This window comes from Babylonia areolata, chromosome 7 (genome assembly GCF_041734735.1).
Source record: "Babylonia areolata isolate BAREFJ2019XMU chromosome 7, ASM4173473v1, whole genome shotgun sequence".
In the NCBI taxonomy this organism is placed as follows: Eukaryota; Metazoa; Mollusca; class Gastropoda; order Neogastropoda; family Buccinidae; genus Babylonia; species Babylonia areolata.
The window spans coordinates 11567981-11584101 of record NC_134882.1 but is presented as its reverse complement, the minus strand read 5'-3'; the positions used below and the strand labels follow the sequence as shown (position 1 = coordinate 11584101).

At 40.0% G+C, this 16121-nt stretch overlaps 1 protein-coding gene across 1 annotated transcript in view; it reads left to right on the top strand.

Annotated features, from left to right (window-relative positions):
* Positions 1-4260: 4260 nt before the first annotated feature.
* LOC143283701 (phosphatidylinositol-3,5-bisphosphate 3-phosphatase MTMR8-like) overlaps positions 4261-16121 on the top strand; it is a 64774-nt gene continuing 52913 nt past the window's right edge. Inside the window, exon 1 of the mRNA XM_076589946.1 lies at positions 4261-4497. Within this exon, the coding sequence (XP_076446061.1) occupies positions 4474-4497 (24 nt within the window). The 5' untranslated portion in view covers positions 4261-4473. The remainder of the gene's footprint in view (positions 4498-16121) is intronic.

The following is a 16121-nucleotide window of genomic DNA, read 5'->3' as shown; positions in this document are numbered from 1 at the left end:
GATTAATGACTATATGACCACATGTCAGGCCACCTGTTCATTCTCTTGTTTGTTGTTTTTCTTGCATGGTGTACGTCTCTTTAAACATGGTCTTTTAGAGACCCACAAAAAATCCCATGTGAAAAGGTGTTTCTTCAGCTTTTCCTTGTCAAGTTCTGTTGGGAAAATGACAGCTCCACATCAATTTTTCATTACAGAAATAAACATACTGACAGGCCACAAACACAGCGATAAGTTTGCACAGGTACATTTTTTTTTTACATTGCCCTAACATCTGAATAAAAAAAGATCACAAAATCTATCAGATAAGTGAGTTTCAGAAAAGATTTTTACTTTGGCCTACTTCAAATTCGAAATTCACGCTGTCAGTCAAAAGGACGGAGGCGGACCAATCCGGTCTATATATGCTTCATGCTGGTTCTACGTTTAGCAGCTGTTGTTAGTCTGAAGTTAACACACGGACAACAAAGGTAACCCTGCTGGCCAGGTCATGGGGCATCTTCTTCTTTCCGTTACACGACCAACATTGACTTGCCAATGACTCTGTCATGGTTCATGCATGCTGGCTATTTTTGTGTCTCCATAACCCACCGAACACTGACATGGGTTACAGGATATTTAACGTGCGTATTTGATCTTCTGCGTGCTTATACACCCGAAGGGGGTTCAGGCCCAGGACCCTCAGATTGAAAGTCCAATGCTTAAACCACTCAGCTATTGAGCTCTTGCAGCTGATGTCTGGAATTTCAGTTTTGCCTGTGTGAGAAAGAATGAGAGGGAGTGAGTGAATGTGTGTGTGTGTGTGTGTGTGTGTGTGTGCTTGTTTGACAGGGACACAGAGACGGAGAACATATATTTAAGTTACTGAATAAGAAAATGCTGTATTCAATATTTGAAATGGAGAAATCTGTTCATGATCTATCAGTGCAAAAATAAAGAAAAAGTACAAGGGATAGCATGTTAAGTCCAGATGAGTAAACTACTGCACACACACACACACACAAATCTTACAGTATTCAGCTTGAAGTAATCCACTAACGATTTATAAATGAACAGTGGAAGAGAAAAAGAAAGAAAAAATGAAAAATTAATTTTCCCTTAAATCAATATATGTTACATGTATATAGAATGAAAAGATTTGTTACACATTATGGTGTTTTTGTTTTTTCAGACCAGATTCCTTTCCCAAATCATGTTGCCAGGAATAGGTTCCCTGGACTCATGACAGCCTGTCAGTGAAGCCAGAGCAGGAGTGGTCAGGCAAAAAACTGTCCAACATGTGCCTGTATTGTAAGTGGTATCCCAGGGATTTTTCGCTGGTGTTTTGCAGGCATTTAAGAGAACTGTTTCTTTTTGCATTTGCTTAGCTGGAAAGACAAACTGAGCACACATCCACTGAAAACATGTTAATTTGACAGTTTGAACAGTTACCCATCAAGATTTAGTTCTCCTGTGTGCATGTGTGTGTGTGTGTGTGTGTGTGTGTGTGTGCTTGGTTTTATTATGGCTGTGGGAATTTGCAAGGTTGCACTAATTGAATGTGTTTACTTCATGTCATGTTTGATTGTATATTTGGTTGTCCTGTCATTTTTTTTTAATTAAAAAGGCAGGGTGTTCAATGAGCAGTGTCATAAGTAAAGTTATTTCATAACCCTTGCAAGTTGTATCCATGATAGCATTCTCTAATAATCATTCACTCTGATTCCAGAGGCCTGGTTTCATGCAGGATGCCAGAAACATAAGAATGATGGTTTTATCTGTTAGCAGTCACCCTTCTTGACTGTATTTTTTGTATTCAGCTTTGCCTATTGATATGCGATACAATATGGCACTCAAATAATCTTAAATCTTCCCATGGTTGAATGCCTGATTTTTTTGGGAATGTCTGATTGTTTTGCCTCCGTCCATATAACAGCTGAGCAGCTGTTGTTGATTGGTAATTTCAAACATGGTGGCAAACATTTCTGAAACTGTCTCATGTGGTTTGTTAGTTTAAGCTCTAAACTAGTATTTGCTACAGAGTTGCAATAGCTGAGTAATTTTAAATAGGTTATTTTGACCTTGACAACAGTACACACACACACACAGATATATATATATATATATATATATATATATATATATATATATAATCAAAATTAGGCCATTCCTTTTCTAACTTCTTCACAACTGATTTCCCATTGAAACAGACCAGTAACATTTGTTTAAAAAAAGTACCAATGATAATATAAAGTATATATAATAAACAGTGATATTGCTAGGATGTTTTAACAAACATATATTTTGTTACATGTATATATGCAATGGGTAGACATGATTTAATTTTCCCATTTTAAAATTTGTGAAGCACACACACACACACACACACACAGACTACGAGAATATGAATGGTTTATTCAGCAAAGGCCTTTGCCCCCTGTGAAGGGGTGTGTAAAGCAGACATCTTCATTTTTTTTCCCAAAAATAATATCATGTCAGCGCAATTTCTCTTACTTTAAACACTTTACTAGAGAAAGAGAGAGAAAACACAATAGCAGATTACCTGTACACACATTAAAGGTCTGATTGTCATTTTTGTTTGTGTGTTTTCCTTAAAAGTTATAATAAGTACATTGGTCAACTGGATCGTCTGTTTTTTGTTTTATTATTTTGGTGTGTGTGTGTGTGTGTGTGTGTGTGTGATCTTCTGCTTGCATATACACATGAAAGAGGTTCAGGCTCTAGCAGGTCTGCACATATGTTGACTTGGGAGATCGGAAAAATCTCCACCCTTTACCCACCAGGTGCCATTACCGAGATTCGAACCCAGGACCCTCAGATTGAAAGTCCGACGCTTTAACCACTCGGCTACTGCGCCCGTCGAACCAGGTCTTTCAACTGGTGCTGTATTGTCTTTCCCATCATTTCTTCATTCCACCTGCCTTTGTTCCCACATGTCAACATCTGCCATCTTTTCCAAACAGGCCTTTGTTTTTTTTTCAGGGGAGTCTATGCTTCACAGTAGTTTTGGATACATACTATGGCCAGGTCCTACCATATGTGATGTTCTGCTGTTCCCTATGTTCCACCAGGTCTTTCTTTGTATGAGAGTGCAGCTTCTCACCACAGTGTTGCATCTGATCAATGATTCAAAATATTGTTTTCTTGACCAACCATTAAAATCCACTTGGTTGGCAACATGTTTCCACAGCTCCTGTCTTTCTTATTGCTGTGTCTGTGATCAAAATATTAATATACATATCATATATAATGATCAAAGATCAGTTTTAGATCAGTGATATGGTTTCCATAATGATCGGTACATACACTACTAAACTTACATTCTACTTTTTAAGTTAATCTGTCACTCTTGTACATTGAAAAGAAAGAAAATTCTGAGGAAGTGTTGGTTTTTCTCAACCATCAGCCAGTCTGGTTGCCACAGCGGCCACCAGCATGCAGCAGATGACTTCCTGACTGTGCCCATCACTGTCACCACTGCTATATACATGTATAATTACAGAGAAAATGAATAATGAGCCACCAGTACAATTTCTAATTGTCTTTGTCACATATTTGCATAATGACACGTGCTCACACACATCCACAAAGCAGCACACAAACGGATGCACTCAAACATATATAGAGACAATGCACATTCGTGTGTATTGGCTTGTATTTTTGCTAAACATATGAAAAAGAAAAACAGAAAGAATTTTAACTCTCAGTAGAGATGATGATGTGTTGATTGTGGTGATGAAGATGGTACTGCTGCTATTGACCATACCTTTACAGCATGTTACTGCCCCACCATTCACTGGTGCCTATTCTGCCTACCCCCCTTTCCAGCTCATCAGAACCAAGAATAATTAAAATGCTACTGGACGTGAGATTCAAGAATGGAATATAATGCTCAACAATTTCAAAACAACGCACTTCTTCAATCAGTTGATAATGTTGACAAAGACACTCAATTATATAAAACACACACACACACACATTCAGAACCATGTAAATAATACACCAACGTATGCACACAACTTTTAATGATGTGGTTATTATTTACGTGTCCCTAAGATCTATTCATAAAACAACACTGTGATTATATTTCACACAGTTCCCTGTCTATGCTGTTTCAAGTTCCGAACAACCACCAAAAGAAGCATAAAATCGAAACTAATGTTTGTGTGTACTTGCTTTGAGGTCAAGGCCGAATGTGCATCTGGCATCTATTTTTGGTGATCTCGTGTCCTGCTAAATCTTTGTATATCCTGATTTTTTTTTATTGTTCAACACTATACTTTTATAATAATTCGTTTATCTATTAAAAACGAGACCTACAAAAAAAGAAAAAGAAAAAAGAAGAATGAAAAGCTCTTCCATGGGGGAGGAGCCACTATTGTGTTGGCCGTCTGCTACATCCCCGCCTGCTTCTTCATCTCAGCTTGAACACAAGTTGTGCATGTCTCCATAACTGGAAGAAGAGTTACGAGAATGGAGAAAATCAAGACTCCCAAAGTAAGTGTTCAAAAGTATTTTCGAAAATCGTTTGTATTATGCTCATGTGAACGTATCATTTTTTGACCCGTAACTTAGTGCTTCGAGAGACTGAAAGTAGACGCGGGTCAGATAAGTGTGAACGCATTCGCAGCAATGTGGCAAGGGATGCTCAAATTTTCAGAACTGAAAATAGGACATGCTTGAACACCTATTTTAAAACTTTTTTTTAATAATAGAAAAAGGACAGATGCTTTCAGTGTTACGTTGCATCAAAATGAATGGCAGCTACCTACATAAACTGTATCACACATTGCACGCCGTTTGGTCATCAGTGTGATCGCTTCATCCAATCAACTCATAGAAGAGTTTCAGTATATGTGTGTGTGTGTGTGTGTGTGTGTGTGTGTGTGTGCATCAAAAGTGTAATGTGCATATATATATATATATATATATATATAATGAGAAAAGAACCTGTGGATCTCTCACTGTTTAATTTGATACATTGTACTTGCCTTTAGTTTATCGTTTGTGATGATTAACTTATCAGTGGTAAGTGAAACTGAAAGGTAATGAAAGATAATGAAACTAACAAATGCCTTCTGTCAGGTGGGACAGTTGGCTGTCCACCACATGGTTGGAGTTAATTAACCTTGATAGTCAGGGATTCTACCCAGTCCATCACAACTTCGCTCACCAGTCATCAGTTGCTCATTTTGTGTTTGAGATAGACTCGTGAAAATTATTTTTTGTGTTTCTGACTCACTCCAGCTGTTCCATAACCTCACTAGCTCTTGCTTTCTTTCTTCCCTGTCAGATAAAGATGGTGAACAGGCTATTTTAGCAAAAATTCAAATAGTTTATAATTAGATATATACACATGTGTAACTTTGTGAAAAGAATTCGTGCATTGTGTAAATAGATGGGCTAGGATTTATTTTTCTGAGGCACTTTAATTTTCTTTGATGAGGATGTCAGAACACATGCACATGCATGCACACACATAATATACAATAATGTATGCACATACACGCATGCATACACAAATACGTACATAGATGTATACTGCACATTTGATTTTGAGTGTCTGTGCATAACTGGTGGGGTGGGGTATTGGGGATAGGCTCTGCATGTTTGACAAGAGTGGGAAGTGGACAAGGGGGAGATAAGTGTGGTATGTGTTGATCATATATATGTAATGTATGCACACACACACACACACACACACACACACACACACACACACACACACACACACACACACATGTTCCTGTCTCATTGCATGCATGACTGAGGGGAGAGAGAGAGAGAGAGAGAGACTGATAATGAATGATCTGTGAAACTGAATGTGTGGGTATACCAAACTTAATGTGACAAATCTCCTCTTGCTTTTAGATTTCATTGCAGTTTGAGAACTGCTTGTGTGTTTTGACTGGCCTTGATTTGTCTTAGCTGGCTTAGTGGTTTGTTTCTATTTGAGTTAAATGGCCTCATTTTGCTTCCATTGGCATTGGTTTCACATTAAGAATTAGAGAACTTGCTCTGAAGTCCAGTGCTCAAACTGCTTGGCTGTTGTGTCCATCTTGCAGAAATTAAAACTGCTGGTCAAATATTCTAGCCCCTTTCTGATCAATAACACTGCCATAATATGTTGCTCAGACAAATAGCCTAAGAACTCAGTTGGCTCATTCTACACAGTTATTCTTGGAGATCTCTTTATGTTGCATAATGTGTCAAGTTTAAACTTTTAAAGTAAGTTTGAGAAAAATCAAAACATTGAAATCTGTTATCCTGAGCCACTCATGTCAGTGAACAAACTTAAAATTTCCAAAATAAATCCATTAGTTGTGCATCATTCACACACATTAGCATATAACCCAAACTTACCAGGTGCTACATCAAGGCACCCAAGCATGACTTTCATGGGGAAGTTATGTATGAGGTTTACTTAAAGTTTGAGTAGTTTCCTGCAATAAACCATGCTTTGTCTTGTCTGAATGTCAAGGTTTATCAGTTATTCAGATTTGCCATTAAAATGTTTTCTTGACTTGAGTCCTTCTAAATTCCAAAATAAATGAAGACTCAATTAGGAAAACACACACACACACACATATCCACACACACACACACACACACACACACACACACACACACACACACACACACACACATCAGCAGCTTCACTGTCAGCTTTTTTTCCCCCCTTTTGGCCAGAACAGTCAGTTAAGCAACTGATTTGACATGCAAGTAGCCAACCAACCATGTTGTCAACCAACATTCCGGCCAGCCAATTACATAACCAGCAAACAAGTAGACAAATGGTGTGGAGAGAGAGAGAGAGAGAGAGAGAGAGAGAGAGTGTAATGAAGACTACTAACAGATCATGACACACTGACTCCAGGTTGCTATTTTTAGCCGTATTGATCATTGCTTTGTTGCCTCATCAATATCCTGGCATACTGGAAAATGAGCATCATTTTCACTGTCTTTTTATCTCACATGGTGTTTCGTGTCCACATAAAGGAACACATTCATAAACTGTCTCTCTTAATCTCTTTCCCTGTCTCTGTTTGTCTCTCTCTTTCACCATCATCCTGTGTATCTGTCTCACAATTGTACATGCATATTAACTTACACACAGGCTCTGTCTCCATCAATGGATCATACACACTGGCATACATTTTCTCTTTCTCTGTGCACATTAATAGTACACATGGGCAGTCCTCCATTGATTTGTCATACACACTAGCATATTCTCTCTCTTATTTATGCAACACTGTTTCCAAAAAAGACCTCCAAATGTATGAACTAATATGCAGCTTCAACAGTGATGTTTTGAAACTTTTGCAAATGACATGTATGCCTTAATGCCACACATCAGTTATCCATACAAAGTGTGGGATGGTTGCATGCAAGAAAAGACTAAACTCTCTGCACTGTCATGCATTAAAACTCATTCATTCAGATCCATCTTTGATAATTGGTGAAGAATTGAACAAATGAAACATATTGTGATATTGTCTCGGAATAAGCAGTTTGAGTTTAGCAAAGCGTTCTTGATATTTTGAGATAGTGACTGCATCAGCCCCATCCACATGTAACATGTAATATGCAGCTTTTGTTCAAACGTGTGTGTGTGTGTGTGTGTGTGTGTGTGTGTGTGTGTACAGTGCGTGCATGTATGAGTATGCACAAGTTTTTATATTGATATGCACTTGTATGTATCCTAATTTCTACTGTATCTTTGTTTGTGTATGATTTTCGATTTATGTTCGTATCTTGTTATGTACTATAACTATCCCCCCCAATATTCCTTGTGACCCAGTACACTTGGTAATAAGGACATTCTATTCTATTCTAACTGTTAAAATGAAATACATCAACTTCTTGTTCTGAAGATTGACAAGTCAACTGTCACATAATGACCAATACAAGTCAACTTAGCTTTCTCAGGGTCATGTGTCTGGTACTCACTGACAATATTGAAGAAGTTGAATGTCAATTTGTTTTTATTAAAAAAAAAAAAAAAAAAAATCTAACAAAGAATTGCATAATGTCTCATTTCATAAGCCAGAGTTATGATTCTTCGTTCATGATTATGTAAACTCATACCACAACTCTTCCTGCTATCACTGCTGCATCTCTGTCATTTCGTCTGTATGTCTCTTTCGATCTCATATTTGTCCTTAATCTGTTCTATTTTTTGTCAGTTCTATCTTTTTTTCTATTTGATTTATGTTGTTTTCATCAGGTTTACATCCCAAAGTCATCATCATCCACTTTCCTTCCTTCTTCCAAAAAAAAAAACCCCCAAAAAACCAAACAAACCTGTACATAGCATGGTATGGTTATTTAAAGGGTTGCATTATCTGCCTGTCAGACTGCATTGACATGTTATTTTTTAATGTGTGCATGCATATCTCTGCTTCTGTCTCCATTTAGATAGAAATGGAGAAAACATGTTCTCACCATGCTCACCAAACCACTCGATCCACTCCAACCCAAAAATACACACAAATGCATACATCCAATGAAACTTTACAGGATAGTCAAGCCACACTATTTTGTCTCCATTTATAGACTATAACAAAGACTATGTGCCCTTGAGGCCTTGCATGGTTTTCATAAAAAGAACACATTCATGAAAGGTTGTATTTCAGTCCTGTCTGGCTTTGTAGATACACCCAGATTGAAAATCATTACCTTGTTACCAAGAGGAATCCTTGAATTATCAACCCGGGCATGTAGCCATGGACATATATAATGGCAGTCCTTCCTTTACACAAACAAACACATCTCCCCCCTCCCCTCCCCCCGTCTCTCTCTCTCTATATATAAGGTCTATTTAGATTATAGTCAGTCAGTTGTTTCAATATATTTCAACTATCTACCATTGACCTTGATATTTGCCAAGGTCAAATTGAAAAAAAAAAAAAAAGATCTGTCACCTTGAGATTCGACCAGGTCAAGGTGAAACTAATAAGCTTTTTGTGCAAACCAAGTAAATTCAAAAGTTTGAGAAATTACTATGTGTGCAAGACATCTTTGGTCAGGTTTTGTTCAGGAAGTAGTGTGTCTGGATGATTGGAATTACTTGTAGATGTCCACTACACTCAAAACAGTTTTAGAGAAAACAGCATTAATACATAAAAACGTTCCCTCAGTCTTGTGAATGACACTGATCAAGACCAGATAAGACCCATTTTTACCAGTTACCTGTTGATCTGGAAATTTCTGCCAGATTTATGGAAGCTGCATCAAAAGCAGTTGGGGAATGGAGAGTGATCACTGTCTGCATTAGCAGACAAATGATATCTATGAATTCAGTGGCTCATCAAATGGCGTACTTGTTTCTTATAGCCAAACTGTATTGAAATTGATTGCGAATAAATAGATACATACATACATGAATAAATTAATGTATGAATGCATATATTAATAAATGAAAAATGTTCAATTGAGAATATGCCAGTCCCTGCACACGCTACTTTCAGACTCAAACACATACACAGGAATATGTTCCCACCCCCCACACCCCAAACAAATGCATGAGTTGAACTAATTAGGCTTTTTGTAAATCAGGAAGTTTGAATCAGGGGATAATTTTTCCATTAATGACCGAGGCATCACATTTACAATGACAACTGAGTGGTATTATCTGCACACTGTTTTGTCAACCAGCGTTGGTGATAATGAGTTATATTTAAAAATTTCTCCTCGTGACCCTGGTGCTTGAGAATTCTATAGATAAATTGCTTAAGTTACCAAAGTAGTTCATATGCTGGTAGACTTTGAGGACTCTTCAGTGATACACTGAGGATTGTCAACCTGCTTGCATATAGTCGTTAGAAGTTCTTTTGTTCGTTCTCTGCTTGGGGTTGATGGGTTGTTCTCATGTGTACATCAGAGGAAAGGGGAGGGTATTGGGGAGGGGGCAGCATAAGAAAAGTGGAAGTGTTCTCTGCATGGCTGTGGTTGAAAATGTAGGGGTCTGTTTAAGTTTGTTAGAATGTCATTTCTCCCTTTCAAAAGCATTTCCCCCCCGTTTCTTATTATATGCCTTTCCCACTTGCATCTCATCAGGTTAGACTCACGCGTTCCGTTTCAAGGATCAGAGGAGCAGCGTTTAAGAAAAAGAAAGAGCGTGCACAGCAATAAAGGACGATTGATCAGGCAAGGGCCAGACACCCGGCCCATCCCATTCCTCAGCAGACTGTAAAGCGCGACCCATGCACACACGCACTTCCCAGACAATCTACATCTTGTAGTGCTAGCAGAAGAAGAATAACGATTTCCAGACGTGGTGTGTCCGTCCTCCCCTCTGTCCCTCACTCCACCACACCTCGAGGCGGGTCCTGTGTCTCACCCTCACCCTCCACCCCTTCTGCCTTTGCCTGGTCCCTTTAGTTTTAGATCGATGGCTGGCTGGTGGGCCCAGGCGAGAAAGAGAGACGCCAGCAGCACGTATCCAGCAGTGTGTAACTTGTCCTTTACGTGCTTTAGCCGGCGTTCAGATGCTGACGAGGAGGTGGTGTCGTCATCTGTTGTGTGCTGGAATCTATTCTGTGTGAGGAGGGGGGTGGCTGGTACTGCCTGTGTGTGTGCCCCCCAAGCAGTTGTAGTCAAATGGAGGAGACTAAGTAAAGTTCGAAGTGGTTCCCGGACTATGTGCATTCACTTGCTCGTAATCGTACATGAGACGCGTCGACGTTTCTCTGATAACATCGGTTTGGGGCTCGTTTGAATGTGTTAGCTTGTTGGTGCTAGTTTGAATTTTGGTCACCTTTAGTCGTAGAATTGTTGTTAAGTCCCAAACTGAAACGTGAGAGGGATATGATAATTATAGTTAATGATAAGTTTTCATTGCATACCGTCATGATATTATGTTGAGTTGTTTTTTTTAAATTGCGGCCTGATATGAGAGGAAAAAGATACAGCTTAGAATAATATCATGCATTGCCGGTTTTGATTGACCCGCAGCCGTAGTGTTACGCATTGCTCAGGTATCTGAATCGATACACGAATCTGCGGGTTATATTGGGTTATTTACCGCCCTTGTAAATACTGCAGACTGATTTGAATCCCACTTTCCCGTTCTTTTTACTGGTCGATATAAGCTGTTGTGAGCTGTTCATATTACGAATATGATACTCCCCTTTTTGTGCCTGTTATGGTGCTTCCTTTTGTGTGTGCCTTTTATTGTGTTTTTGTGATCTCGTGCTTCTATATGGATTATTTTTGTCATGAAAAGCAAAACAAAACAAAACAAAACAAACAAACAAAAAACAACAACAAACAAACAAAAACAACAACAACAACAACAAAACCCCACCAAAAAACACCCCCCGCCCCTAACCTGCAGGATTCATAAATATATGCGCATGTCTTCGCTTGAGCGAAATACAATATTTATACCCGTCTACCCACCATCCCCCGCCCCCTCCTTTAAGCCCCCATTGTCCTACCCTTTCGCCATTTTCACTCTCAGATGCATGATTGTGTTGACAGACGTGTGTGGACTTAAGTGGTTGCATTTATGACGTACGCCAATTCTCATCTCCCCCTTGAGATGTCTGGTTGTGGATGTAATGTTTTGACAGGCACACTATTTTTTTCATGACTCATTTTATAGCCCTGGGATGGTTTCCGACGTATAGGCAATAAATCATTTGCATTGTGATGTTATCATGTTTGTAAATGGAGTTATGTATACATGCAGTGAACATTTATGCCCAGATAGATATATGTATGTATACGTGCAGTGCAGATATTCCAAGCAAAGTTAATACTTTGTCAGAGGTCAACGTGTTTCATTGTGATCGATGCTGCACATCATACACGATGGTTTTACCTTTTTTGTCCACGTCGTAGGTTTGAAAAGGAAATGGTCATACCTTTATCCAGAACAGTTTTGCTTCACTATTATCAAACTCACCTGCCCAAACTGTTATGTCAAAGAAATTATTTTCAAAGAAACTTGGTATATATGTTATTGAAATACCAGATTTTTCTGGTTTTGTTGTTGTTTTTTTAACTCATTTTACATTTACACAATTACAAAAATGGTATGTACATGCCCCCACCCCGTCCTATTCCAACCTCTGTTTTTGGTTTTTGTGTTGTTGTTTTCTTTAAGCTTGTTTGTTGGAACTGAGATATTCGTGGTAGTAGTATTTACACGTCCCATATTTTATAAGAGAAGAGACTGGGATGCACAGAGACTTATCGCGGTCGGTCGTTCGGTCTGCTTACTGTTCTGAAAATGTTTTTAACGCAGCCATTTTACTGCACTGTGGAATTATCCATCAGCTTCACCTACTTGATCCTTGTGAATGCCTCCATTCTGAGCGCCTCATCAAAAACATAACGGACAGAACAAGTTCACAGACGTTAGATAGCCTACATCGAAGCCTGTCGTAGGCTATTGCCGCGCATTAATAATAATGCGCTGCATCACGGACCTACCAATTTCTTGCTTTTGTCCCAAAGTTGGTTTCTTCGGCAATTCTGTCTGTTTATTATAACAGCGTGATACAAGCGAAAGAAAATGGACAAATCGATACAGCGATGGCTGAGTGCCATGATTTTATTTTCCACCACTGCCCCATCTTAACATCACGAGATGACGTCACGGCGACATTTGGAAGATGCAAACATAGAAACAAAAATATAATATAGCGAAGAAACAAAGGAGTATTTCAGAGGGAAAGGCCATGTCCATCAGCATGCGATGGAGCTGCCATTGTGTACAGAATGCTGTCGGTTGACAATGCGCTGTGTGATTGTATGTGGTTGTGTTGTTGTTGAAGTTTCACACAGAGACACGCACACGTGCGTAAACATGCGTATGCGCGCACGTGCATCCACATGCACTCGATTGCATGTTGATTGTGAAATTAACAGAATTCCTTTGACATCACTGTCCTTTTGGTCTGGATCCGTCGATTTGATTTTGTGTCAGAGCACACACACACACACACACACACACACACACACACACACACCACAACACAACACAACACAACACACACACATACACACGGAAGGCTCTGGTTTTGTTTGTTTGTTTTTAATAGCGCAGTTCTCGTAAGCTGGAGGGGAAAAAAACCGTACACAGTGTGTCCCAACTCACTCGACGAGGCTTTATATTGAAAATCACAACACCTGCCGCAACCCACATCCTTTATTCATATGGCCACCTGTCGAGAAGGTCGCTGACATTTATAATGCGCGTTGTCTACAGCGAGCGCGTTATGTCGAATTTGCTGACAGAAGTTGCTTAAAGCCTCTCATACTGTTTTATACTCATGCACTTGCTCATTATGCTACTGCCCCGCTTGTGGAGCCTGGACAGTGACAAAGGTGACGTGAGTGAGCTGACAGACAGACAGTCAGGCAAGCACAAATGGACGGACAGGCATGCAGAAGGAGAGAGGGAGGGAAGAGGGTTGGGAGGTGAGTCATGTCACTGTCGAGGCCCAGACAGAAGAAGGTAATGGGGAACGCGCAGACTGACAGGCAAGCAGGCAGGCAGGCAGGTAGTTATGTAGGTAGGTAGGTAGTTAGAGGGAGGGAGAGAGAGAGAGAGAGTTATGTGGTACCGTCCAAATTGTGACGGGAGAGTAGAGAGTTACGGGAGTGCGCGGAAACAGACAGGGAAGAGGTTGGGGGATGGAAGGGGGGCTTTGGAGGGGGAGGGGAGGGGGACGAGGGGGTCGGATGCATGGTAGTTGGGGGCAGAGACAGACCAGAGACACAGACTCACAGAGAGGTGTAGAATACAACAGTACCAAACTGATTGTGTAGAGTGCTGAAAGAAGAGCACATTTAGCAAAGGGAATTGTGACATCATAATCAATCGTAACTTTTATTTTATTACATGTTATAATGTATTTTAACGAACATGTTCTCAGAGAGGGAGAGAGAGTAGAGGAGAGAGAGGGGTATCAGTGCGAACACACAGACACAGATACACAGACACAGATACGCGCGCGCGCACACACACACACACACACACACACACACTCTCTCTCACACACACACACACCACCAACACTCACGCGCACGCACACATACACACACGCATAAGCACACATGCGTGTGCTCGCGCGCGCACACACAGAGATACAGATGAGCAATCTGAAAATGATGCTGTCAGCATAATCTATTTCTTTATGTTTTGCCTTCTTTTCGTATTTCTTAAATGAAATTAAACTGTTGGGAACTTTTAAAGCCCGAAATTAAATCATTTGTAGGCTATACTTTTCTCCTTGTCTACATCTTCAACTATACCTTGACGTCTGCTGATGTCGTAGGGCACCAGTGAAGACAACGCCACCACTCTCCTCAGCTTGTCTCTGTCCTAATTACCTCGAAGTAAACTTCTCAACCCCCCACCCCCTCCCCCATAGTAACATTTTGATGGAGTAAAATTTCATGTTACATCGATTGTTATTCAGAAAGACCGTTATTGGTCAAGATTTGTGAAAGGATGGTTCGCTTGCGCATTGAAATCTGAAGATATGTTTTCAATCATCCTCTGAAAGCATGGCCTCATTGTCGTGAACGTACAACAGGGGTCTGATTGGAGGTTCACATGCGGACACAGTTTACGTGTGTACTTGTGACGTATTGTATTGTGTTGTATTGTATTGTACATTTTGCCACAACAGATTTCTCTGTTTGAAATTCGGCCTGCTGTCTTAGTGGAGAGCTCGACACAGTACAGTGCCTCCCAAATTTTTCTTCCCCCCCCCTGTATGCAGATGTATTTGTTTCACTGTCAGTATGGATTTTGCTACAGAATTCTGCCAGGGACAATCCTTTTGTTGCGGCGAAGTACATGCTATACACAGGACCTCGGTTTATCGTCTCGCCTGAAAGACTAGCACTCAGACCACCACTCAAGGTTTAGTGGAAGGGGGGTGGGGAGGAGAAAAAAAAATCCCAATCCATACACAGGAATCGAACCTGCATCCTAATCGGGCGCATTACCACTAGGCAACCACTCCACTTTCAACACCTTCACCACAGCCCACGTTGGTTTCCTGTGTCCATATTAATTGGGCTGTAACACTGACGTTTGTTTCAGTAGGAAAAATCAAGTTGACTTCGATAACTTACAAGACAACGATAATACATTGTAGCTAGAAATTGTTTGGAGAATCGGTTTTCTCTTGCCCGTGGGTCACGATCAAGAGGTTTTGAGATATGCCATCATTATAGGTGTTTTTGTTTGTTTGATTGATTTTATTGTTTTCTTTCAAGTTACAATCGCCAGAGACAACATACAAAACAGGTCGATTGGGATAAAACACACTTTTAAATAGCCTGTCTGAATAGCCGTGATGTCACTAGTGACCAAATAACGTTTAGAAATCACCGTTTCTGAGAAGTGACAGTTTTATTGCACACATAAACCATATACAGAAGGCACGGTTATAATTAATCATTTGGTGATAAATTATCATCATATATGGTAATGAAGGGTCAAATACCGTTTTAAACGTATCTTTTTGATGATGGGTTCAATCGAGATGACAGACGATAATGACGTATGTAAAAGAATGAACGAAGAAGACTGTGAATCGGTGAACGAAAAATGAGCACACTCCCTCGACATTTGGCTTGTCTGAAGACAAATAAACTTCAATTTGGAAGACATCGGGCACTGAGGAAACTAGGGTCCCAGTGGAATTGCCCGAAATTGCCCTGTCCTTTCTCATTCAGCAATGCTTGATTTTTCGAGGCGTTCTTATGCCAGAGTTGACCAAAGGCTAAGAATGGTATGGCTGAGGAACAGTGAGGGCTCAGGATTTGGAAGCTGGATACCTTTATTTTTTCGTTGCAAGTTAGAATTTCTGAACTTACGCACGCTCATACTGTTAATAATCATATTGGTGATATCAGTGGAAGACTCCTCCACCCCCCCCTCTGCGTGTGTGTGTGTGTGTGTGTGTGTGTGTGTGTGTGTGTGTGTGTGTGTGTGTGTGTGTGTGTGTGTGTGTGTGTGTGTGTGTGTGTGTGTGTGTGTGTGCATATCCGTAGCAAACTTTAACGACAGCGTTCGGAACCATGTGAACTGCTGATGTAGCAAATGGGAAGACAGTGAAGCTTCCCAGAAAAACGTAAAATATTGTTTATTC